The 27874-nt window shown below is 44.6% G+C and overlaps 1 protein-coding gene across 1 annotated transcript in view; it reads right to left on the bottom strand.

Moving 5' to 3' along the window:
* Positions 1 to 27874, bottom strand: part of LOC141257295 (lactoylglutathione lyase-like) — a 41606-nt gene that overhangs the window by 3856 nt on the left and 9876 nt on the right. The window contains exons 2-5 of the mRNA XM_073671701.1: positions 27322 to 27404; positions 24877 to 25017; positions 24330 to 24394; positions 19799 to 19888 (exon numbers count right to left, since the gene is read on the bottom strand). Coding sequence (XP_073527802.1) covers positions 19799 to 19888; positions 24330 to 24394; positions 24877 to 25017; positions 27322 to 27404 — 379 coding nt within the window. The remainder of the gene's footprint in view (positions 1 to 19798; positions 19889 to 24329; positions 24395 to 24876; positions 25018 to 27321; positions 27405 to 27874) is intronic.

The raw sequence follows: 27874 nt of genomic DNA on the forward strand, positions 1-27874 counted from the left end.
TTTATTTCTTCCTATTCAACACGATGCACTTTATTAATACATTAGGCTGTATGAGAATTGACTTTTGTAGATCTGAATATATACAGCGGGTGAAATAAGTGTTGAACACGTCAACAATTTTCTAAGTAAATCTATTTCTAAAGGTGCTATTGACATGAAATTCTCCCCAGATGTCGGTAAAAACCCGTCCAAACCACAGAGGAAAGAAATCATCATAGATGGCCATAAATTATGGATGATTTCTTTCCTGTGTGGATTGGATGGGTTTTTACCAACATCTGGTGAGAATTTCATGTCAATAGCACCTTTAGAAAATTGATGAAGTGTTCAATACTTGCTGTATATACAGGTGCTTCTCTCTAAATTAGAATATCAAAAAGTTAATTTCAGTTCTTCAATACAAAAAGTGAAGCTCCTATATTATATAGAGTCATTACACGTAGAGGGATCTATTATATAGTCATTACACGCAGAGGGATCTATTATATAGAGTCATTACACACAGGGATCTATTATATAGAGTCATTACACACAGAGGGATCTGTTATATAGAGTCATTACACACAGAGGGATCTATTATATGGAGTCATTACACACAGAGGGATCTATTATATAGAGTCATTACACACAGAGGGATCTATTATATAGAGTCATTACACACAGAGGGATCTATTATATAGAGTAATTACACGCAGAGGGATCTATTATATAGAGTCATTACACACAGAGGGATCTATTATATAGAATCATTACACAGAGGGATCTATTATATAGAGTCATTACACGCAGAGGGATCTATTATATAGAGTCATTACACGCAGAGGGATCTATTATATAGAGTCATTACACACAGAGGGATCTATTATATAGAGTCATTACACACAGAGGGATCTATTATATAGAGTCATTACAGACAGAGGGATCTATTATATAGAGTCATTATGACTCGCCCCCTGGGCCGTGGGGCACTCGGATCCGGGCAGTAGGGGAACGATGGGAGTAGTAGTGGCAACCCGTTTCCGTGGCTCAGGGTGGTCAGACCAGTGGTAGTCCGTTATGCGCTGTTGATAATGTCCGACTACGCCACCCGTGGATTGCGGTCATTAGGAACCGCCGCTGCATGCAGACCGCTGGGGCTGATGAGGTGTGCAGCTAGGGTAGTGTGACTCCCCACGGGAAGAGTGCGGCCCCAGGGCAGTATAGTGGATGTTGGGAGTGATGGTAGTGAGAGTCCCAGTGCTGATAGTGCTGGAGGAGCAAGGATCACGCAGACAACAGGTTGCAGTCCAGGGTCTTTACTAGAACAGGTAAACTGACCCATAAACAGTCCCAGCTAGGAGGGGACCTGGATGTCTGAGAGCAACGGGGAAATTGGCCCTGGTCAGGGTGAGGGTGTAGGCCTACCGTGCTTTCTGCGCTCCTTCTGGCTATCTCCTCGTTATAGGGTAACAGCCCACGTTTCCGAGCTTTCCGTGTATTCTCGCCTGTATGGCCTGCGACGTTGGTTCCTTTCTGCTCCCAGCCTTGTACGGCTTTACTGGTCCCTTCGGTTGTGGCAGGGCCTCCAGGCTTCTTAGGCCAAGGAATATACAGTCCCTTGCGAACTGGTTATCTGCTGTAGGATGTGGAATCCTTCCAGCCTCAGACACCAAAGTCTGGTAAATGAAGTCCTCTATCTGCCAAGACAGGCTCTCTTCGCCTCTTGTCTCTGGCTTGTGGCTCTCCTCCTGCCACACTTCCTCTTAGGTGCAATACAACTTTCTGTCCCTGCTCTGCTCTGGGACAAGTCTCAGTGCTGAGACAGGCCATCAAGTTCTCCCTAACCCTGCCCCCAGCACCAGCTTTTATAGGGGCAGCCAGCTCCCCCTACTGGCCTGAGACAGGAGGCATTGCATGCTAATGTTCCCCTGACTAGAGAACCTCCCCCTTGCTCTCAGACACAGCTTTAATTACACTTGTGGCATCCAGGCCAGGGTGACACAATTACATGCAGAGGGATCTATTATATAGAGTCATTACACGCAGAGGGATCTATTATATAGAGTCATTACACGCAGAGGGATCTATTATATAGTCATTACACACAGAGGGATCTATTATATAGTCATTACACACAGAGGCAACTATTATATAGAGTCATTACACACAGAGGGAACTATTATATAGAGTCATTACACACAGAGGGATCTATTATATAGAGTCATTACACGCAGAGGGATCTATTATATAGAGTCATTACACACAGAGGGATCTATTATATAGAGTCATTACACACAGAGGGATCTGTTATATAGAGTCATTACACACAGAGGGATCTATTATATGGAGTCATTACACACAGAGGGATCTATTATATAGAGTCATTACACACAGGGATCTATTATATAGAGTCATTACACGTAGAGGGATCTATTACATAGAGTAATTACACGCAGAGGGATCTATTATATAGAGTCATTACACACAGAGGGATCTATTATATAGAGTCATTACACAGAGGGATCTATTATATAGAGTCATTACACGTAGAGGGATCTATTATATAGAGTCATTACAGGCAGAGGGATCTATTATATAGAGTCATTACAGACAGAGGGATCTATTATATAGTCATTACAGACAGAGGGATCTATTATATAGAGTCATTACACACAGAGGGATCTATTATATAGAGTCATTACACACAGAGGGATCTATTATATAGAGTCATTATGACTCGCCCCCTGGGCCGTGGGGCACTCGGATCCGGGCAGTAGGGGAACGATGGGAGTAGTAGTGGCAACCCGTTTCCGTGGCTCAGGGTGGTCAGACCAGTGGTAGTCCGTTATGCGCTGTTGATAATGTCCGACTAAGCCACCCGTGGATTGCGGTCATTAGGAACCGCCGCTGCATGCAGACCGCTGGGGCTGATGAGGTGTGCAGCTAGGGTAGTGTGACTCCCCACGGGAAGAGTGCGGCCCCAGGGCAGTATAGTGGATGTTGGGAGTGATGGTAGTGAGAGTCCAAGTGCTGATAGTGCTGGAGGAGCAAGGAGCACACAGACAACAGGTTGCAGTCCAGGGTCTTTACTAAAACAGGTAAACTGACCCATAAACAGTCCCAGCTAGGAGGGGACCTGGATGTCTGAGAGCAACGGGGAAATTGGCCCTGGTCAGGGTGAGGGTGTAGGCCTACCGTGCTTTCTGCGCTCCTTCTGGCTATCTCCTCGTTATAGGGTAACAGCCCACGTTTCCGAGCTTTCCGTGTATTCTCGCCTGTATGGTCTGCAACGTTGGTTCCTTTCTGCTCCCAGCCTTGTACGACTTTACTGGTCCCTTCGGTTGTGGCAGGGCCTCCAGGCTTCTTAGGCCAAGGAATATACAGTCCCTTGCGAACTGGTTATCTGCTGTAGGATGTGGAATCCTTCCAGCCTCAGACACCAAAGTCTGGTAAATGAAGTCCTCTATCTGCCAAGACAGGCTCTCTTCGCCTCTTGTCTCTGGCTTGTGGCTCTCCTCCTGCCACACTTCCTCTTAGGTGCAATACAACTTTCTGTCCCTGCTCTGCTCTGGGACAAGTCTCAGTGCTGAGACAGGCCATCAAGTTCTCCCTAACCCTGCCCCCAGCACCAGCTTTTATAGGGGCAGCCAGCTCCCCCTACTGGCCTGAGACAGGAGGCATTGCATGCTAATGTTCCCCTGACTAGAGAACCTCCCCCTTGCTCTCAGACACAGCTTTAATTACACTTGTGGCATCCAGGCCAGGGTGACACAATTACATGCAGAGGGATCTATTATATAGAGTCATTACACGCAGAGGGATCTATTATATAGAGTCATTACACGCAGAGGGATCTATTATATAGAGTCATTACACGCAGAGGGATCTATTATATAGTCATTACACACAGAGGGATCTATTATATAGTCATTACACACAGAGGGAACTATTATATAGAGTCATTACAGACAGAGGGATCTATTATATAGAGTCATTACAGACAGAGGGATCTATTATATAGAGTCATTACACACAGAGGGATCTATTATATAGAGTCATTACACACAGGGGGATCTATCATATAGAGTCATTACACACAGAAGGATCTATTATATAGAGTCATTACACACAGAAGGATCTATTATATAGAGTCATTACACACAGGGGGATCTATTATATAGAGTCATTACACACAGGGGGATCTATTATATAGAGTCATTACACACAGAGCGATCTATTATATAGAGTCATTACACACAAAGCGATCTATTATATAGAGTCATTACACACAGAGGGATCTATTATATAGAGTCATTACACACAGAGGGATCTATTATATAGAGTCATTACACACAGAGGGATCTATTATATAGAGTCATTACACACAGAGGGATCTATTATATAGAGTCATTACACACAGGGGGATCTATTATATAGAGTCATTACACACAGAAGGATCTATCATATAGAGTCATTACACGCAGGGGGATCTATTATATAGAGTCATTACACGCAGAGGGATCTATTATATAGAGTCATTATACGCAGAGGGATCTATTATATAGTCATTACACGCAGAGGGATCTATTATATAGAGTCATTACAGACAGAGGGATCTATTATATAGAGTCATTACAGACAGAGGGATCTATTATATAGAGTCATTCCAGACAGAGGGATCTATTATATAGAGTCATTCCACACAGAGCGATCTATTATATAGAGTCATTCCACACAGAGCGATCTATTAGAGTCATTCCACACAGAGCGATCTATTATATAGAGTCATTCCACACAGAGCGATCTATTATATAGAGTCATTCCACACAGAGCGATCTATTATATAGAATCATTACACACAGAGCGATCTATTATATACAGTCATTCCACACAGAGCGATCTATTATATACAGTCATTCCACACAGAGCGATCTATTATATAGAGTCATTCCTCACAGAGCGATCTATTATATAGAGTCATTACACACAGAGGGATCTATTATATAGAGTCATTACACACAGAGGTATCTATTATATAGAATCATTACACACAGAGGGATCTATTATATAGAATCATTACACACAGAGGGATCTATTATATAGAGTCATTACACACAGAGGGATCTATTATATAGAGTCATTACACACAGAGGGATCTATTATATAGAGTCATTACACACAGAGCGATCTATTATATAGAATCATTCCACACAGAGGGATCTATTATATAGAATCATTCCACACAGAGGGATCTATTATATAGAATCATTCCACACAGAGGGATCTATTATATAGAATCATTCCACACAGAGGGATCTATTATATAGAGTCATTCCACACAGAGGGATCTATTATATAGAATCATTCCACACAGAGGGATCTATTATATAGAGTCATTCCACACAGAGGGATCTATTATAAAGAGTCATTCCACACAGAGGGATCTATTATATAGAGTCATTCCACACAGAGGGATCTATTATATAGTCATTCCACACAGAGGGATCTATTATATAGAGTCATTACAGACAGAGGGATCTATTATATAGAGTCATTACACACAGAGGGATCTATTATATAGAGTCATTACACACAGGGGGATCTATTATATAGAGTCATTACACACAGAAGGATCTATCATATAGAGTCATTACACACAGAGGGATCTATTATATAGAGTCATTACACACAGAGGGATCTATTATATAGAGTCATTACACACAGAAGGATCTATTATATAGAGTCATTACACGCAGGGGGATCTATTATATAGAGTCATTACACGCAGAGGGATCTATTATATAGAGTCATTATACGCAGAGGGATCTATTATATAGAGTCATTACACGCAGAGAGATCTATTCTATAGAGTCATTACACACAGAGAGATCTATTCTATAGAGTCATTACACACAGAGGGATCTATTATATAGAGTCGTTACACACAGAGGGATCTATTATATAGAGTCGTTACACACAGAGGGATCTATTATATAGAGTCGTTACCCGCAGAGGGATCTATTATATAGAGTCGTTACCCGCAGAGGGATCTATTATATAGAGTCGTTACACGCAGAGGGATCTATTATATAGAGTCGTTATACGCAGAGGGATCTATTATATAGAGTCGTTACACGCAGAGTGATCTATTATATAGAGTCATTACACACAGAGTGATCTATTATATAGAGTCATTACACACAGATTGATCTATTATATAGAGTCATTACACACAGATTGATCTATTATATAGAGTCATTACACACAGATTGATCTATTCTATAGAGTCATTACACACAGAGGGATCTATTCTATAGAGTCATTACACACAGAGGGATCTATTCTATAGAGTCATTACACACAGAGCGATCTATTCTATAGTCATTACACTCAGAGCGATCTATTATATAGAGTCATTACACACAGAGGGATCTATTATATAGAGTCATTACACACAGAGGGATCTATTATATAGAATCATTACACACAGATAGATCTATTATATAGAGTCATTACACACAGAGCGATCTATTATATAGAATCATTATACACAGAGGGATCTATTATATAGAGTCATTACACACAGATGGATCTATTATATAGAGTCATTACACACAGAGCAATCTATTATATAGAGTCATTACACACAGAGCGATCTATTATATAGAATTATTACACACAGAGGGATCTATTATATAGAGTCATTACACACAGAGGGATCTATTATATAGAGTCATTACACACAGAGGGATCTATTATATAGAGTCATTCCACACAGAGGGATCTATTATATAGAGTCATTCCACACAGAGGGATCTATTATATAGAGTCATTCCACACAGAGGGATCTATTATATAGAGTCTGTCAGGCAAAAGGTATTTTTGCCCGAGTTTTAAAAATGAGAGATGTTTTTAAAAAAGAAAACCCCCCACCCCCTATCCGTTTGTAAGAAGACAGAGAACTGCAGTGCTGGCCCCCACCCTAAGAATTTTTATTAGCGTCGTAAACTCTCAGTGTAGCACAGCTTCTAGCTCAAACTAGATTATTCCCTCCAAAATTGCCATTGTTTAAAAGCTTGTACAGTTAATGTAGAATTTAAAAAACGCACATGACGGTTACTAATCCAGGGAACACATTTTTGGAATGTTCACATCTGCCTGGTTACAATGATATATTTTTCATAACTGAGATACCCCCAGAAATCGAGGAATTGGTTTCTTAGCTTCTGAGCATCATAGAGAGGTCCTGTTTAATATCCATCTGCATGAAAATTAGTGACGGCCAACATGATGTCTCTATCTTGGATGTGGGACCCCCCCCACACCAAGATATGAAATCTGAAGGTTTCTATGTTCTATGCAGCTGGGCGGTTTCACAAAACCGAGCCCCCGTGTGAGGTAGACAAAATGGGCGGTTCCTAATAATTTGGCCCTGTTACTAAAAAGCAAATCGGCCATTTTCAGGTCATTCTTCTTAGGGACGTCGAACGCACGCACATCACGCGGCGTAAGAAGAATCACCTCTAATTTCCGGGGAGCCGTCCCCCCCACAGAATCTAAGACCATCACCTTGTGAAGCAGGTTTTGCTATTACTTATCCCTTTTATTTTAATAACTGTTGATGCATACATGTAAATTGTCTCCTTTATAATATCTTGTATATATTTTGTAAACACTGCCCCCCTTTGGGAGTAAATCACAATTATTTACCAGTTTCTTTCTTCTTGTCCTATGTCGAGTAAACATGTTCCTCACCCGCTAATTCACGTTACCTAACGGGTACCCGATCCACCTGTTAAGCGATCGGTGGTGGCAGTATACCAGTATTTATGTGATATTGTGGTTTGAGGGTGGCTGGTCGGAGGTATATATACGTTCCTGGAAGGAACTGGTGGTATTTAAACGTCCTGTCACATCACGTGCCGCAATAGTCGACATAAATTAGAGCAGCTGCACCCGGGCTTATCCTCGGTCAATACAGTGTTTGACCAGCAGGATAAGGGGGCGTCAGAGAGCTGCAAGGTCTGACCCAAGTGGGCGTCGTTTTCATGACAAATTGGTGGCAGCGGTGGGATCATAGGACATTAGTGATCTGGTTTGAGCAATCATTCCTCTCAATAAAAACTTGCACAAAAGTTTTGAAGATCGAACTCAGTGTTTATTAGATCTGAGACAATACTGTATGTGTAGCAGTTACCCCTACCCTTCTTCGTTTTTTCTTTTCTATTTTTATTTTGGTGATCATGGTCGTAGTTGGGGAGTCCTGGTATCACCAGCAGAAAAAGGACACTCTTATTGGAATATGTATACTCAAAGGCATTGACCCCCACGGCAAAAGCAAAGAACAAATGATTTCTGAACTGTTACAAGATGCTGCAGAGCCCGTCCGACCGCAGAGCCCTGATGAGGGGGCGGCCAGCCAAGGCCCGGATGGCGCTGCTGCCGTGGTCCAACCGGTGATTGCCAGCCATACCCGCAACCAGGGTAGTGTGGACCCCCACCTGCAGATGGCCTTGGAGGAGCTCGCCGCAGACGATCGTGATGGACGACTGCAGCTGATCCTGAAATTCCAGGAGCGGGCTGAGCGACAAGCTGACCGAGAGGCTGCTGAGCGACAAGCTGACCGAGAGGCTGCTGAGCGACAAGCCCAAGCTGACCGACAACACCAGCTGGAGCTAGCCCGGATTCAGAAGGAGTCGCCCTCTACGCAGACCCGTGAGTCCAACAATGCCAGCTGCTTTAAACCTCGTCCTGAGCACTTCCCTGTGATGGAAAAGGATGGGGACTTGGACACATTTCTGCAAGGCTTTGAAAAGGCCTGCAGGCAGTATCAGCTGCCCATCGACCAATGGGCAAGATATTTGACTCCAGGGCTCCGAGGAAAAGCTTTAGAGGTGTTTGCTTCCCTCCCTCGAGAGCAGGATGGAGACTATGGGGCCGTCAAGCAGGCCCTGATAAAAAAAGTACCAGCTGACTCCGGAGGTTTACCGGAAAAAATTCAGAACCCTCCAACGTGGACCACATGACACCTACAGCGATGTGTTAGACGGGCTCAGAACCAACTTTGAGCAGTGGATCCAAGGACTGTCAGCGACCACCTTTGAGCAGCTAAAGGATCTGATGGTGAAAGACCAGTTCCTGCATCTGTGCCCGACTGAGGTACGGCAGTTCGTGATGGATCGGGAGCCACCTGATGCCAATAAAGCAGCGCAGATCGCAGACACCTACGAGGCTAACCGGAGACCGGAGGTGCGGAAGCCGGTCGTCACCAGCTGGAAAGGGGGTAAGCCAGCAACCACTATCCCTGCCCCTGCCAGCCGACCTTCCGGAGGCCTTTTTCCCGTTGCCAAGGCCCTGCCTGCATCTGATGCCCGCAGGTGTTATTCCTGCAACCAGACTGGTCATCTCAGCGCCACTTGCCCAGAGAAGCAGAGGAAGAACCCCCCATCCAAGGTCCCAGGGCCTAATGCCTCAGTTCTTTTGGTGGGAGGGCCGGTTGGGAGGGCCTGTGAAAACTTTCAGTCTGTCAGGGTGGGGGACACTCTCACTGTAGGCCTCAAGGACACTGGGGCCGAACGAACCCTCATCCGACCCGAACTGGTGTCCCCTGAAGCGCTTATTCCAGGAAAGACCCTGACTGTCACCGGGATTGGGGGCGTCCGATGCCCCTTGCCCATGGCCCGGGTTTTTATTGATTGGGGTGCGGGGAGTGGGGTGAAGGAAGTGGGAGTATCCAAAAACCTACCTGCAAATGTTTTGTTGGGAACTGATTTGGGGAGGATGCTTGCTTATTATGTCCCTAACACCCCTCCCCGATCTGATACGGTTGGTAAGGTTAATACTGATACTGTGAATGTCAATGCTTTACCTGATGATGCTGATGCTGATGATGATGATGATGTTGTCTTGGAAGGTACAGGAGAACTCAGCCATGTCACTCTGCGGGGTGATGTTGCTGAGGATCCCCTAGCCGGAGCAAAGGTCAGTGCCAAGGGTAATGGGGAGAGGCACGAGGACCATGAAGCAGGTGGTGCTGTGCCAGTGACCAGTGTCACAACAGATGGAGACCTGGCTGATGGTAGCTGCCCCATACGTAGCACTGTGCCTGAGGTAATGGAGGATGATGGAGAAGTAGTTCTCATGGCCTCTCAGGCTAAAGAGACGGTGTTATTCCCCGGGAAGACGGCCTATATAGCCGCTGTTACCCGCAGTCAGAGTGCCCAGAACGCAAGTAACGCCCTGCCTTCTGGACCCTCCTCGGACAGAGGAATAACAGGATCAGGTATGGACCCAGAGCCGGTCCCAGAGGGTCCCAGTGAGGACGTGGCCTTAACCTCACTTCTGGCTTCCTCCAGCCAGGAGTTTCAGGCAGCTCTGCACTCAGATGCTAGCCGGGAGACGTTAAGGAGCCTCGCGGAGAAACCCACCTCCGAGTCGGATAAGGAGAGGGTATTCTGGGACCAAGGGAGGTTGTACCGGGAAACACTTCCCTGTACACCCCAACAGGAGTGGCTGAGGGAAAGACAGCTGGTCGTCACCTACCAATTCAGGGACGAGTTGTTGCGGATCGCCCATGAAATTCCACTCGCTGGACACTTGGGGGTCAGCAAAACCAAGGCCCGGCTGTCTCATCACTTTTATTGGCCCAAAATGAGGACAGATGTGGTGAACTACTGTCGCTCCTGTACCACGTGTCAAAGAGTGGGAAAGTCAGGGCCGGCCCCCAAAGCCCCCCTGATCTCTTTGCCAGTGATAGAGGAGCCTTTCCAGAGGATTGCTGTGGACATTGTGGGACCACTGGCCATGCCCAGCAGCTCTGGAAAACGTTTCATCCTTACCGTGGTAGACTATGCTACCCGGTATCCGGAGGCAGTAGCCCTGTCCTCAATTAGGGCGGATAAGGTGGCGGACGCCCTCTTGGCCATCTTTTCTCGAGTAGGATTTCCCAGGGAGATGCTTACCGACCAGGGGACTCAGTTCATGTCACGCTTAATGGAGGCTCTATGTAAGAAAATGCAGGTGCAGCATTTGGTATCGAGCGCGTATCACCCACAGACCAATGGTTTGTGTGAGCGATTCAACGGTACCCTCAAACAGATGTTAAAAATGCTGGTTGAAACCCAGGGTCGCGACTGGGAGCTTTAACTCCCACACCTGTTATTTGCTTACAGAGAGGTTTCACAGGCCTCGACGGGGTTCTCCCCCTTTGAGCTCCTGTATGGCAGACGTGTCCGAGGACCCCTTGGGTTGATAAGGGAATTCTGGGAAGAAGAGCCGAGCTCCCCAGGAGTGTCCATCGTGGAGTATGTCATGCGCTTCCGTGACAAGATGCAGACCTTGACGCAGTTGGTGCATGACAACATGGCGCAAGCCCAGGCTGACCAGAAGCATTGGTACGACCAGAACGCCCGAGAACGGACCTACCAGGTAGGTCAGAAGGTGTGGGTGCTGGTCCCCGTACCAAAGGACAAGCTTCAGGCGGCCTGGGAAGGCCCGTACGTCATTCACCAACAGCTCAACCCGGTCACCTACGTGATCACACTTGACCCCGAGCGGGGTAGGCGGAAGGCGTTTCACGTTAATATGATGAAGGCTCATCAAGAACGTGGAACCAGCGTCCTACCGGTCTGCAACCTGCCCGAGGATGGGGAGGATGATCCCCTCTTGGACATGCTCGCCCAAGCGAAGGCCAGCGGGTCCCTAGAGGATGTAGAGCTAAGCGACTTGCTATCCGCAGACCAGAGGTCTCAGATGCAAGCAGTGCTGAAACCCTTCCAAGCAGTGTTCACCAACCTGCCTGGCAGGACTGAAGTGGCGGTCCATGAAGTGGACACCGGGAATCATGCCCCACTCCGGCGGACAGCCTATCGAATCTCCGACGAGGTGCAGCATGTCATGCGCCAGGAGGTCGAGGAGATGCTGCAGTTGGGGGTGATTAAGCGGTCCAAGAGCGCGTGGGCCTCACCTGTAGTCCTGGTGCCTAAGAAGGACCGGACCACCCGGTTCTGTGTGGACTACAGGGGGCTCAACGCTATCACCGCCTCTGACGCACAACCAATGCCACGCATTGAGGAGCTGCTGGAGCGGTTAGCCAGCGCGAGCTATCTCTCCATTATGGATTTGAGTCGGGGATATTGGCAGATTCCCTTGAGCCCCGGGGCCCAGGAGAAGTCCGCCTTTATCACCCCCTTCGGATTGTATGAATCCACGGTCATGCCCTTCGGCATGAAAAATGCCCCTGCCACGTTCCAGCGAATGGTTAACCACCTGCTCCAGGGACTGGAGAGGTACGCAGTGGCGTACCTGGATGACATTGCCATCTTCAGTCCCACCTGGGAGGATCACCTCGAGCATCTGCAGCAGGTGCTCAGGCGCATTCACCAGGCGGGCTTGACCATCAAGCCGGGAAAGTGCCAGATGGGCATGAACGAGGTCCACTACCTGGGGCACCGGGTAGGTGGGGGTACTCTGAAGCCAGAGCCTGGGAAGGTGGACGCTATCGTGTCCTGGCCCACCCCCAGGACCAAGAAGCAGGTGCAGTCCTTCTTGGGCACCGCAGGGTACTATAGACGCTTTGTGCAGGACTATAGTAGCCTTGCGAAGCCCTTGACAGACCTCACCAGGAAGAGCCTACCCCATTCCGTCAAATGGACGGATGAATGCGAGGTGGCCTTTAGGGCTTTGAAGACTGCCCTGAGCAGCTCTCCTGTACTAAAGGCAGTCGACGGCACACGGCCACTCTTAGTACAGACCGACGCCAGTGAGTTTGGCCTCGGTGCTGTACTCAGCCAGGTCGACTCGGGGAACCAAGAACACCCCGTGTTGTACCTAAGCCGGAAACTGCTGCCGAGGGAAGTGGCCTATTCCACCATAGAGAAGGAGTGCCTGGCCATTGTATGGGCCCTCAACCGCTTACAGCCTTACTTGTACGGGCGCCCCTTCACTGTCGTGACTGACCACAACCCCCTGAGTTGGCTGCACACCATGTCAGGTGCCAACGGAAGGTTGTTACGCTGGAGCCTCACCCTCCAGCAGTACGACTTTACCGTTCAACACCGCAAGGGCAGCGAGCATGGCAATGCCGATGGGTTGTCCCGGCGAGGGGAGCCTCCAGACATACGCTTGGAGGAGTACCAGAAGGTCCTACCTCCATAGCGCAGTCTAAAAGGGGGAGGTGTCAGGCAAAAGGTATTTTTGCCCGAGTTTTAAAAATGAGAGATGTTTTTAAAAAAGAAAACCCCCCACCCCCTATCCGTTTGTAAGAAGACAGAGAACTGCAGTGCTGGCCCCCACCCTAAGAATTTTTATTAGCGTCGTAAACTCTCAGTGTAGCACAGCTTCTAGCTCAAACTAGATTATTCCCTCCAAAATTGCCATTGTTTAAAAGCTTGTACAGTTAATGTAGAATTTAAAAAACGCACATGACGGTTACTAATCCAGGGAACACATTTTTGGAATGTTCACATCTGCCTGGTTACAATGATATATTTTTCATAACTGAGATACCCCCAGAAATCGAGGAATTGGTTTCTTAGCTTCTGAGCATCATAGAGAGGTCCTGTTTAATATCCATCTGCATGAAAATTAGTGACGGCCAACATGATGTCTCCATCTTGGATGTGGGACCCCCCCCACACCAAGATATGAAATCTGAAGGTTTCTATGTTCTATGCAGCTGGGCGGTTTCACAAAACCGAGCCCCCGTGTGAGGTAGACAAAATGGGCGGTTCCTAATAATTTGGCCCTGTTACTAAAAAGCAAATCGGCCATTTTCAGGTCATTCTTCTTAGGGACGTCGAACGCACGCACATCACGCGGCGTAAGAAGAATCACCTCTAATTTCCGGGGAGCCGTCCCTCCCACAGAATCTGAGACCATCACCTTGTGAAGCAGGTTTTGCTATTACTTATCCCTTTTATTTTAATAACTGTTGATGCATACATGTAAATTGTCTCCTTTATAACATCTTGTATATATTTTGTAAACACTGCCCCCCTTTGGGAGTAAATCACAATTATTTACCAGTTTCTTTCTTCTTGTCCTATGTCGAGCAAACATGTTCCTCACCCGCTAATTCACGTTACCTAACGGGTACCCGATCCACCTGTTAAGCGATCGGTGGTGGCAGTATACCAGTATTTATGTGATATTGTGGTTTGAGGGTGGCTGGTCGGAGGTATATATACGTTCCTGGAAGGAACTGGTGGTATTTATACGTCCTGTCACATCACGTGCCGCAATAGTCGACATAAATTAGAGCAGCTGCACCCGGGCTTATCCTCAGTCAATACCGTGTTTGACCAGCAGGATAAGGGGGCGCCAGAGAGCTGCAAGGTCTGACCCAAGTGGGTGTCGTTTTCATGACAGAGTCATTACAGACAGAGGGATCTATTATATAGAGTCATTACACACAGGGGGATCTATTATATAGAGTCATTACACACAGGGGGATCTATTATAAAGAGTCATTACACACAGAAGGATCTATCATATAGAGTCATTACACACAGAGGGATCTATTATATAGAGTCATTACACAGAAGGATCTATTATATAGAGTCATTACACACAGGGGGATCTATTATATAGAGTCATTACACACAGAGGGATTTATTATATAGAGTCATTACACACAGAGCGATCTATTATATAGAGTCATTACACACAGAGCGATCTATTATATAGAGTCATTACACACAGAGGGATCTATTATATAGAGTCATTACACACAGAGGGATCTATTCTATAGAGTCATTACACACAGAGGGATCTATTATATAGAGTCATTACACAGACTGATCTATTCTATAGAGTCATTACACAGAGGGATCTATTCTATAGAGTCATTACACACAGAGGGATCTATTATATAGAATCATTACACGCAGAGGGATCTATTATATAGAGTCGTTACACACAGAGGGATCTATTATATAGAGTCGTTACACACAGAGGGATCTATTATATAGTCGTTACACACAGAGGGATCTATTATATAGAGTCGTTACACGCAGAGGGATCTATTATATAGAGTCGTTACACGCAGAGGGATCTATTATATAGAGTCGTTACACGCAGAGGGATCTATTATATAGTCGTTACACACAGAGTGATCTATTATATAGAGTCATTACACACAGAGGGATCTATTATATAGAGTCATTACACACAGAGGGATCTATTATAGAGTCATTACACACAGAGCGATCTATTCTATAGAGTCATTACACACAGAGCGATCTATTCTATAGAGTCATTACACACAGTGATCTATTCTATAGAGTCATTACACACAGTGATCTATTCTATAGAGTCATTACACACAGAGGGATCTATTATATAGAGTCGTTACACACAGAGGGATCTATTATATAGAGTCGTTACACACAGAGGGATCTATTATATAGAGTCGTTACACACAGAGGGATCTATTCTATAGAGTCGTTACACACAGAGGGATCTATTCTATAGAGTCGTTACACACAGAGGGATCTATTCTATAGAGTCATTACACACAGAGGGATCTATTCTATAGAGTCATTACACAGAGGGATCTATTATATAGAGTCGTTATACACAGAGGGATCTATTATATAGAGTCGTTACACGCAGAGGGATCTATTATATAGAGTCGTTACACGCAGAGGGATCTATTATATAGAGTCATTACACACAGAGGGATCTATTATATAGAGTCATTACACACAGAGGGATCTATTATCTAGAATCATTACACACAGAGGGATCTATTATATAGTCATTACACACAGAGGGATCTATTATATAGAATCATTACACACAGAGGGATCTATTATATAGAGTCATTACACACAGAGCGATCTATTATATAGAATCATTACACACAGAGGGATCTATTATATAGAGTCATTACACACAGAGGGATCTATTATATAGAGTCATTACACACAGAGGGATCTATTATATAGAGTCATTACACACAGAGGGATCTATTATATAGTCATTACACACAGAGGGATCTATTATATAGTCATTACACACAGAGGGATCTATTATACAGAGTCATTCCACACAGAGGGATCTATTATATAGAGTCATTCCACACAGAAGGATCTATTACATAGTCATTCCACACAGAGCGATCTATTATATAGTCATTCCACACAGAGGGATCTATTCTATAGAGTCATTACACAGACTGATCTATTCTATAGAGTCATTACACACAGAGGGATCTATTCTATAGAGTCATTACACACAGAGGGATCTATTCTATAGAGTCGTTACACACAGAGGGATCTATTATATAGAGTCGTTACACACAGAGGGATCTATTATATAGAGTCGTTACACACAGAGGGATCTATTATATAGAGTCGTTACACACAGAGGGATCTATTATATAGAGTCGTTACACACAGAGGGATCTATTATAGAGTCATTACACACAGAGGGATCTATTATATAGAGTCATTCCACACAGAGGGATCTATTATATAGAGTCATTCCACACAGAAGGATCTATTACATAGTCATTCCACACAGAGCGATCTATTATATAGTCATTCCACACAGAGGGATCTATTCTATAGAGTCATTACACAGAGAGATCTATTCTATAGAGTCATTACACACAGAGGGATCTATTCTATAGAGTCATTACACACAGAGGGATCTATTCTATAGAGTCGTTACACACAGAGGGATCTATTCTATAGAGTCGTTACACACAGAGGGATCTATTATATAGAGTCGTTACACACAGAGGGATCTATTATATAGAGTCGTTACACACAGAGGGATCTATTATATAGAGTCGTTACACGCAGAGGGATCTATTATATAGAGTCGTTACACGCAGAGGGATCTATTATATAGAGTCGTTACACGCAGAGGGATCTATTATATAGAGTCGTTACTCGCAGAGGGATCTATCATATAGTCGTTACACACAGAGTGATCTATTATATAGAGTCATTACACACAGAGGGATCTATTATATAGAGTCATTACACACAGAGGGATCTATTATAGAGTCATTGCACACAGAGTGATCTATTCTATAGAGTCATTACACACAGAGGGATCTATTCTATAGAGTCATTACACACAGAGGGATCTATTCTATAGAGTCATTACACACAGAGGGATCTATTCTATAGAGTCATTACACACAGAGGGATCTATTCTATAGAGTCATTACACACAGAGGGATCTATTCTATAGTCATTACACACAGAGGGATCTATTCTATAGAGTCATTACAGACAGAGGGATCTATTATATAGAGTCATTACAGACAGAGGGATCTATTATATAGAGTCATTACAGACAGAGGGATCTATTATATAGAGTCATTACAGACAGAGGGATCTATTATATAGAGTCATTACAGACAGAGGGATCTATTATATAGAGTCATTACACACAGAGCGATCTATTATATAGAGTCATTACACACAGAGGGATCTATTATATAGAATCATTACACACAGAGGGATCTATTATATAGAGTCATTACACACAGAGCGATCTATTATATAGAGTCATTACACACAGAGGGATCTATTATATAGAGTCATTACACACAGAGGGATCTATTATATAGAGTCATTACACACAGAGGGATCTATTATATAGAGTCATTACACACAGAGGGATCTATTATATAGAGTCATTACACACAGAGGGATCTATTATATAGTCATTACACACAGAGGGATCTATTATAGAGTCATTACACACAGAGGGATCTATTATAGAGTCATTCCACACAGAGGGATCTATTATATAGAGTCATTACACACAGAGCGATCTATTATATAGAGTCATTACAGAGGGATCTATTTCACGTGATTATTTCTGTTAATGTTGATGATTATGGCTTACACCAATGAAAACACTAAAGTCATTATCTCAGAAAATTAGAATAGTTTATAACAACAGCTTGAAAAATGATTTTATAATCCGATATGTTGTCCTACTGAAATGTTCAGTAAATGCCTCAATACTTGGTCGGCTCCTTGTGCATCAATTACTGCATCAATTCGGCAATGTGGCATGGAGGGATCAGCCTGTGGCATGGAGGGATCAGCCTGTGGCATGGAGGCGATCAGCCTGTGGTATGGAGGGATCAGCCTGTGGCATGGAGGCGATCAGCCTGTGGCATGGAGGCGATCAGCCTGTGGCATGGAGGCGATCAGCCTGTGGCATGGAGGCGATCAGCCTGTGGCATGGAGGCGATCAGCCTGTGGCATGGAGGCGATCAGCCTGTGGCATGGAGGCGATCAGCCTGTGGCTGCTGAGGGGTTATGGAAGCCCAGGTGGCTTTGATAGCAGCCTTCAGCTCGTCTGCATTGTTGGCTCTGGGATCCCTCATCTTCCTCTTGACAATACCCCATAGATTCTAATAGATTCTCTATGGGGTTAAGGTCAGGCGAGTTTGCTGCCAATCAAGCACAGTGATACTGTTGTGTGTAAACCAGGTATTGGTACTTATGACCGTGTGGACAGGGGCCAAGTCCTGCTGGAGAATGACGTTTCCATCTCCATAAAGCTTGTCGGCAGAGGGAAGCATGAAGTGCTGTAAAATGTCCTGGTAGACGGCTGCGCTGACTTTGGTCTTGATAAAACACAGTGGACCTACACCAGCAGATGACATGGCCCCCCAAACCATCACTGATTGTGGAGACTTCACACTAGACCTCCAGCAGCTTGGATTGTGGCCTCTCCACTCTTCCTCCAGACTCTGGGACCTTGTGGAGTGTGTCAGTGACTGCCTTCTGGACATCTGTCAAGTCAGCAGTCTTCCCCATGGTTGTGGAGCCTACTGAAACAGACTAAAGGACCTTTTTAAACGCTTAGGAAGCTTTTGCAGGTGTTCTTTGTTAATTTTTCTAATTTACTGAGATAATGACTTTTGTGTTTTCATTGGCTGTAAGCCATAATCCTGAACATTAACAGAAATAAACACTTGAAATAAATCCCTCTGTGTGTAGTGACTCTATATAATAGATCCCTCTGTGTGTAATGACTCTATATAATAGATCCCTCTGTGTGTAATGACTCTATATAATAGATCCCTCTGTGTGTAATGACTCTATATAATAGATCGCTCTGTGTGTAATGACTCTATATAATAGATCCCTCTGTGTGTAATGACTCTATATAATAGATCCCTCTGTGTGTAATGACTCTATAGAATAGATCCCTCTGTGTGTAATGACTCTATAGAATAGATCCCTCTGTGTGTAATGACTCTATATAATAGATCCCTCTGTGTGTAATGACTCTATATAATATAGGAGCTTCACTTTTAGTATTGAAGAACTGAAATAAATACATTTTTTGATGATATTGTAATTTAGTGAGATGCACCTGCATATATGAAATGACATGGATTGCCCAGAATGATGCACTTTTTCTTTGATACTATTGCTTTTATATATGTCATAGGTATTTACATCAGTATCATACATAGCGAATCCTATGAAATGTCAGATATTGTGCAACATAATCTATGGAAATTATAAATGTCTGCGGTTAGTTTTATACTTCATGGCTCTTAACATATCAATTAAATATCCCTCTACTAATCAATGTTTCTTACACTATTTTGTAACAGTCGTATGATTTAATGAAACAACATCTTCTATAGCATCTTTTTTTGCATTGTGTAATATTCATGACTGCAAATTAATATATAACTATTTGCATTTATGTGACCTAATGACATGTCGCCAATGATTGTAGGTTGTGTTATCATATTTCATCCAAAACTGAAGCTGCGCGAAAAGTCAGGGAGATCAGTTACTGTATTGTGCCATAATCATTGTTTTACCTTCATCGTGTGTCTTCAGGACCGTCACTCCGAGCTGCTCAAACCTCCGGCAGGCAGCAGAGACATCGGGGACAGCAATGCCGATATGACCTGTAATCAGGAGGGAGCAGACGTTACAGGGACTGCAGGATGTGGCCAACGTCTCAGTCTGGGTCTGCAAATAATGACTTTGTTTTTATAGAAATAAGAAAACGTAGAAACCAGCGAGTAAAGAGAACAGTGTCAATGGCTGCGAGCTTGTGGGGGCACCCCAACTACATACTACTACTCCAAATGAAGACTACATGGGAAACAATCGGTGTCTTAGTGGAGAGGCCTATGGTTTTCTATCTAGATTTCCATCCTATTAAGAGGCGCTTTGGAATGAGAAAGCTTCTTTCCTACCTGCTCGCAGCTACCCGTGTCCTTTTCTTACTTAGGTTCATGGTGTCAGGCATCTCTAGACTCTGACCCTGGCCCGGCCTGCCCCTGATCCGGCCTGCCCCTGACCCGGAGATAGATTTACTAGATGTAAACGTGCAGCACATAGTGAATCCCATGCGCCAATAATCCTTGTCCCCTTCCCCATCTAATGTGACTCTGCTGCCTGAACCTTCGGTGGTCGATATATTCCTGCGGTATTTGTGAATGTGTTACACCCGTTTCTTGAGCTTGCTATTCTCCCTTAGGCTATGTTCAGACTGAAATTTTGCAGGAGGTCAAAAACGACAAGTGTGTTTTTTTTTAAGCAGAAACCACATCGGAAACTGCTCCTTATTTGGGGAGTTTTTGGAGAAGTGTTTAATTCCATGTTTGAGTTAGGAAGCGTTTTTGAAGCAGTTTTTCTTCTAGACATGTGTTCTGCAGCCTTCTGATGGGATCCGCTGCAAACCAGGCACTGTCCAATCAGGAGACGCCTCAATGACATGATCTGCACTTTCTTTTCTTCCCACCAAAGGTTTTCAAAACCTGAAGGGGAGAAAACTTCTACATATGAACAGTAAAGTGGATTAATATTGATAAGAATCAGAAGTGTCTTTCAAGTGTTTTTTAGTTCAATTCTGTTGCATTTTTTTGGAAACTATCTGCTTAAAAAAAAAAAGCCTGAGCATTTATCCAATACCACGGTCCCACTATCAGTATTTGGTCAGTGTTTTTTATCATATAAATGCAGAATTGGTGACTTGTTTCTATTATACCTTTTCTCTGATTGTTCCTCACCTGGTTTTGGCTCCCTAATACTGACCGAATACTGACCGAATACTGACCGAATACTGACCGAATACTGATAGTGGGGCCGTGGCCTTATAGCTCTGATCTAAATCCATTTTTAATTTAATGCTATATCCTTATTTAACCATGACCAGGGCAGCACAGTGGCTCAGTGGTTAGCACTGTACAGTGGCTCAGTGGTTAGCACTGCAGCCTTGAAAGCGCTGGGTTCAAATCCCACCAAGGACAACATCTGAAAGGAGCTTGTATGTTCTCCCCGTGTTTGCGTGGGTTTCCTCCGGGTTCTCCGATTTCCTCCCACACTCCAAAGACTGATAGGGAATCTAGATTGTGAGCCCCAATGGGGACAGCGATGATCATGTATGTAAATTGTTGCGGAATATGTTGGTGCTATATAAATAAAAAGATTATTATTATGACCACTCCAGACAACTCTGGGGATTTCCTACAGCAAATGAATACTGCACGTGTGCAATACCCAGCGGCCATTATGATGGGTCTTGCAGATGAAACAGACATTTTTCTGCCGCATTATGTGTTCATGCAGAGAAACAGTGCAGCATGACCGCTGTGTGTGAACGCAGTCTAAGACATTACCTGTAGACGCCCTGAGTGAAATGCAACAAGAAGATGCTGCTCCAGATTGTGCTCTCCTCTCTATACTGATGTGTATATAATGTGTGAGAAATATAGCATAGTGATACTGCAAACACCACCAAAAAATGATGATTTATTCCCTGTAGAATATTTGCACGTGTAACGTCATACAGTGGATATGGAAAGTATTCAGACCCCTTTAAGTTTTTCACTCTTTGCTTCATTGCAGCCATTTGGTAAATTCTAAAAAGTTATTTTTGTTCTCATTAAAGTACACTCTGCCCCCATCTGGACTGAAAAAAACAGAAATGTAGAAATTTTTGTAAATTTATTAAAAAAGAAAAACTGAAATCACATGGTCATAAGTATTCAGACCCTTTGCTCATATTTAAGTCACATGCTGTGCATTTCCTTGTGATCCTCCTTGAGATGGTTCTACTCCTTCATTGGAGTCCAGCTGTGTTTAATTAAACTGATAGGACTTGATTTGGAAAGGCGCACACCTGTCTATATAAGACCTCACAGCTCACAGTGCATGTCAGACCAAATGAGAATCATGAGCTCAAAGGAACTGCCCAAGGAGCTCAGAGACAGAATTGTGGCAAGGCACAGATCTGGCCAAGGTTATAAAAGAATTTCTGCATTACTCAAAGTTCCTAAGAGCACAGTGGCCTCCATAATCCTTAAATGGAAGAAGTTTGGGACCACCGGAAGTCTTCCTAGACCTGGCCGTCCAGCCAAACTGAGCAAATGTGGGAGAAGAGCCTTGGTGAGAGAGGTAAAGAAGAACCCCAAGATCACTGTGGCTGAGCTCCAGAGATGCAGTAGGGAGATGGGAGAAAGTTCCACAAAGTCAACTATCAAGCTTTGTGCCCACGATGCAGAAATGCTGCATATTTTTTACGCTTCTCCCTGGCAGGAAAAACGCATGCGTTTTTTGCGCCAGGTAGAAGCGTTTGTCAAGCGTCTTTGCAAGCATTTCTGCATATCAAGCGCTTTTCCAAGCGATTTTGGCATCACTTGGAGAAGTGCTTGACAACTTGTTCACACTATATAAATCCATGCAACCGGCATGGATTTATAGTAGTGTGACCAAGTTAGTTAAAAAAAAAAAAAAAAAAAAAGAATAAGAATGGTAAAAAATAAAAAAATAAAGTTTATACTCCCCTTCCGTTGTCCTCCCGGTGTTATCTCCGCTGCATCCGGTGTGTTGGGCGGCTCACGCTGTTGTGAAGGGCCTGCGGTGATGTCATTCAGTCATGTGTCAGGTCACATGACTCAGTGACGTCATGGCAGGTCCTTCACAACAGCGCGAGCATTGCAAGAGACCGGACGGAGCAGACAAAACACCGGGAGGACATCAGAAGGCGAGTATAAGCTTTATTTTTTATTTTAATTTTTTTTACAGCTTCTATGTTACCCAGGTCTGGATGAAAGTCGTCTCTTCTCCAGACTTGGGTACCATACGCACATAAAAAGCATAATATCCGTGTGTACAAATGTACTGACACGGATATTATGCATTTCAATGCAAGTCAATGGCGGTGATTACGCTGCGTGTCCGCAAAATGAATGGACATGCTGCGGATTTTTGAGCACAGCATAAACGCTGCGGAAAAACCCGCAGCATGGGCATTGACATTGCGGCTCGTCACTGGGGACCATGGGGGGCGGACTACCAAGCGTTTATGCTGCGGAAATTCCGCAGCATAAACGCTTGGAAAACACATAGTGGGCACACAGCCTCAATGCAGCCCTCCACCAGTCGGGCCTTTATGGCAGAGTGGCCCGACGGAAGCCTCTCCTCAGTGCAAGACATATGAAAGCCCGTATAGAGTTTGATCAAAAACACAAGAAGGACTCCCAGACTATGAGAAATAAGATTCTCTGGTCTGATGAGACGAAGATAGAACTTTTTGGTGATAATTCTAAGCGGTATGTGTGGAGAAAACCAGGCACTGCTCATAACCTGCCCAATACAATCCCAACAGTGAAACATGGTGGTGGCAGGATAATGTTATGGGGGTGTTTTTCAGCTGCAGGGACAGGACGACTGGTTGGAAATGAAGGAAACATGAATGCGGCCAAGTACAGAGATATCCTGGATGAAAACCTCTTCCAGAGTGCTGTGGACCAAAGACTTGGCCGAAGGTTCACCTTCCAACAAGACAATGACCCTAAGCACACAGCTAAAATAACAAAGGAGTGGCTTCAGAACAACTCTGTGACCATTCTTGACTGGCCCAGCCAGAGCCCTGACCTAAACCCAATTGAGCATCTCTGGAGAGACCTGAAAATGGCTGTCCACCAACGTTCACCATCCAACCTGACGGAACTGCAGAGGATCTGCCAGGAAGAATGGCAGAGGACCCCCAAATCCAAGGGTGAAAAACTTGTCACATCATTCCCAAGAAGACTCATATCTGAACTAGCTCAAAAGGGTGCTTTTCCTCAATACTGAGCAAAGGGTCTGAATACTTATGACCATGTGATATTTCAGTTTTTCTTTTTTAATAAATTTGCAAAAACTTCTACATTTCTGTATTTTTTTCAGTCAAGATGGGGGCAGAGTGGACTTTAATGAGAAAAAAATGAACTTTATAGAATTTACCAAATGGCTGCAATGAAACAAAGTGAAAAATGTAAAGGGGTCTGAATACTTTCCGTACCCACTGTAGACTGAGGTGAAGAAACACAAAAGTCCTAACAGGACAGAACTCACCGAAGCCAAGCGGGTCAGAGTTGCCGTTGTGGAAGGGTTTATCATCTTTCTTCCTGCCCCAGTTGCTGCAGGGAATAGAGACGTGTACACATTACCTTGTGACAGAGGAGAGGAATGGGTCATTCACAAGGCCGTATTTATGTTGCTCGCCCGACTGTGTGGTCTCTTGACCTGAACTATGAGGCTGCTCGCCCAGATCTGGAGACCGTAGTCCGGCCGGACACAATGTCCTGAACAAGGAGCATGAACACAGACTGGTGAATGCCCCAAAATCACTAACAAAAAGTTACTTCAATTACAGGAACCTCATCTGTTGTGACCTTAAAGGAAATCACCCAGATTTGCCACTTAAGACCATGCACCCACGACCACGAGAAACTGTGCCCGTCACAGTCTCTACATAATGTGCCACTTCAGTTGGGCCATGGTTGGGGTTGCCGTCAATGGTAAAGACTCAGAAATCCCTTTAAAAGATGCCATTAGTTTCAGCGAGGACGGTCTGAGTCCATCTTTGGCTTCTACAGACAATATCCTTACGAGAACTTACTGTGTCAGCACGACGGTGGCTTTGCAGGAATAGGCCCAGGCCTCCCTCTCCTTCATGTCTTCCGGGATGTCCTTACAATCCTCATAACCCATGACGTATTGGGAGAACTTCATAGAGGGGAAATCACGTTTCAGGAGGAGACTAAGGAAAAACGCAAACAAACCATGAGCTTCTGCTGCATTAATAAGTACAAATGATGGCGATATTGCCCGATCTACTATGTTTCAATCAGAGTCACTTTGGGAAAACCTCTCACAAGGGACGAGAATTTGGCGACCGAGCGCTCATTCCTGTGTAAACAGGGCGCTGATCAGCCAAGAAACGAGCAAGTAGCTGGTTCATAGGGACATGAGCTTCTACAGCCGTTGCCAGCAGCCGACCTCCTCTTGTGACAGAGAACGAAGTGGTGACAATATGTCCTGTATGGGGACAGCATAGTCCGGTCATTGATCGCTCAGTCCCCGTACAGTTTTTATCAGCGCCGATCTACACTACTTGTCTGTCCATGTCATCATTGTTCTCTGGTCACATCCAAAGCTGCATTTACATTGAAGTGATAACATGTCAGCTTAAGGCTGTGTGCCCACTATGCGTTTTTTAAGCAATTCCGCTGCAGAAACACTTAAAAAAACGCTTGGTAGAAGGCCTGCCATGTTCCCCAATGATAATCCTTATGTGCTGTGCACATGCTGCGGAAATTTCAGCTGCGGATTATCATTGCGGAAAAATCCGCAGCACTACCAATTATTTTGCGTAAACGAGGCGTTTTCGTCGCCATTGACTTGCATTGGAACGCATGGAATCCGCATCACTGTATCTGTACATGCGGAATCCATGCGTTTCAATGTGCGGATGGTACCTGGGTGTGGAGGACAGGAGACTCTCCTCCGGACCCGGGTACCATAGTACCTTGAAAAAAAAGAATAAAATAAAAAATAAATATATACTTACCTTTTGATGGCCCCCGAAATCCTTGTATCGGCTTGCCGGCAGCTCGCGGTAGATTAAAGGACCTGCGGTGACATCATTTAGTCATGTGATGGGTCACGCGACCGCTGACGTCGGCAGGTCCTTAAAAATCTACCGCGAGCTGCCGGCAAGCCAAGACAAGGACACCGGGGGCCATCATAAGGTAAGTATATATTTATTTTTTACCATTCTTTCGGTCACACTATATATGCTGGTTGCATGGATTTATATAGTGTGACCAAGTTGTCAAGCACTTTCCAAGTGATGCTAAAATCGCTTGGAAAGCGCTTGTCACCCCGCATGCGGAAATGCATGTGAAGAACGCTTCACTTCCGCATGTCCCTGGCAGGAAACAATCCGCATGGACAATCCGCATGCGTTTTTTCTGCCAGGGAGATGCAGAAACGCTCAGGAAATAATCCAGAGCATTTCTGCATCATGGGCACATAGCCTTAGAGACCCTCCTGGTGGTCCCATCCTAGATATAGATGGTCTAAAGGGGACGTATCGGTCGCTTTATGCTGCCTAAATCAGGTCCTGACTGCACAATTGCAGGGTTTTCTCTGACACGCTCCGGCATTTAGAGGGAACCTGTCACCAGGAATATGCTGTCCAATCTGCTGGCATCTATTCCTATGGTCGCCGGCACCAGATCATTAAGGGTTTGATGAAGGACCATAGGAATAGACGTGACTAGTCTGACATCTCCCTGCACTGCTCTGGGCGATTGACAGGTCTCTTCCTATGTACACACATGCGTGAAACACGTCAATCACTTAGATAGGAACGGGAAATTATGGATGTGACTGGCAGGGCTGTAGAGTCGGTAAGCCAAACCTCCGACTCTGACTCCCCAATTTCCATGACACCAACTCCACGACTCCCTCATGCACGGCTCATGTTCAAGTGATAAATTTACTGTAGCACAGATTCATCTCAGCTAAAAGTCTAGACCCTTAGATCAGGACTAGGACAGACATTTATAGGACATTTCATAAGCACAGGCACGCAGGCCGACACTGGCCCGTGTGCACAGGCACGCAGGCCGACACTGGCCCGTGTGCACAGGCACGCAGGCCGACACTGGCCCGTGTGCACAGGCACGCTGTGCAAAAAGACCAACATTATTCCCATGTGAACGGAGCTTTAGTAAAATTACATGACGACAAATTTTGGATCCCACTGACTGTGTGCAGCGGCGTGTGCCCATCTACAAAATAGAAGAGCGGAGTAGCTGCCTGCTATTTATATGCAGACTAATGCGTGCGGTCATTCTTTCCCCACACAGTCCAGTATCTCATGTGAACTGACACATAGAATCAATGTTATCCTGTCTGAATTCAACACGGACCGAAAATACCATAATCTGAACGTATCCAAATGCAGAGACGTCTTGAACGTCAATCAAGAACAAGCGAGCTTTTGCCCTTCTTCTCACTTGTAACATTGAACAGGTCACCACTGTCTAACACTTACTTCATTCCAAGACATTTATTGTAAAATTTCAGGGATTTCTGGGGATCTTTAATCCGGAGCATGGTCTGCTGGAATATGAAGTCCTAAAATGGCCATAAAGAAAAACAACAAAAAAAACACATACGTTTAATGTCACCATAGTTATTTGAAAAAAGAAACATGAGACATTGCTTCAACCCTTGGATTACAGTCAGACCTGGGGTGAGTATATTGGTTAATTTAAATGATTAAATAATGTGTCTGTTGTATTTCAAATAAAGTGCTTACTATGTGTCTGTGTGTTTATTCACATAGTCTTCACTTTACTTTAATTAGCTTTTAGTAATGATAGGGCCTGATTTGCACCTTGTCATCACCATACAAAAGAGCTAGGTGTCAGCTAATCAAATACACCCAATCTCATTATCATTTCCATTCATGCAATTTCCGTGGCAGCAGTGAGCTGCTATTTTTAGCCTAGGAAGTTGCCATTAGGCAAACATGTTACCTGGCCAATAATAACAGCTCATATCTGTTTCGTTAGCCGCTACATCCCCATGAACAGCAACAAGCA

This window comes from Phyllobates terribilis, unplaced genomic scaffold, assembly GCF_046119375.1.
Source record: "Phyllobates terribilis strain yellow unplaced genomic scaffold, ASM4611937v1 Scaffold_3__8_contigs__length_932513732, whole genome shotgun sequence".
Taxonomy (NCBI): Eukaryota; Metazoa; Chordata; class Amphibia; order Anura; family Dendrobatidae; genus Phyllobates; species Phyllobates terribilis.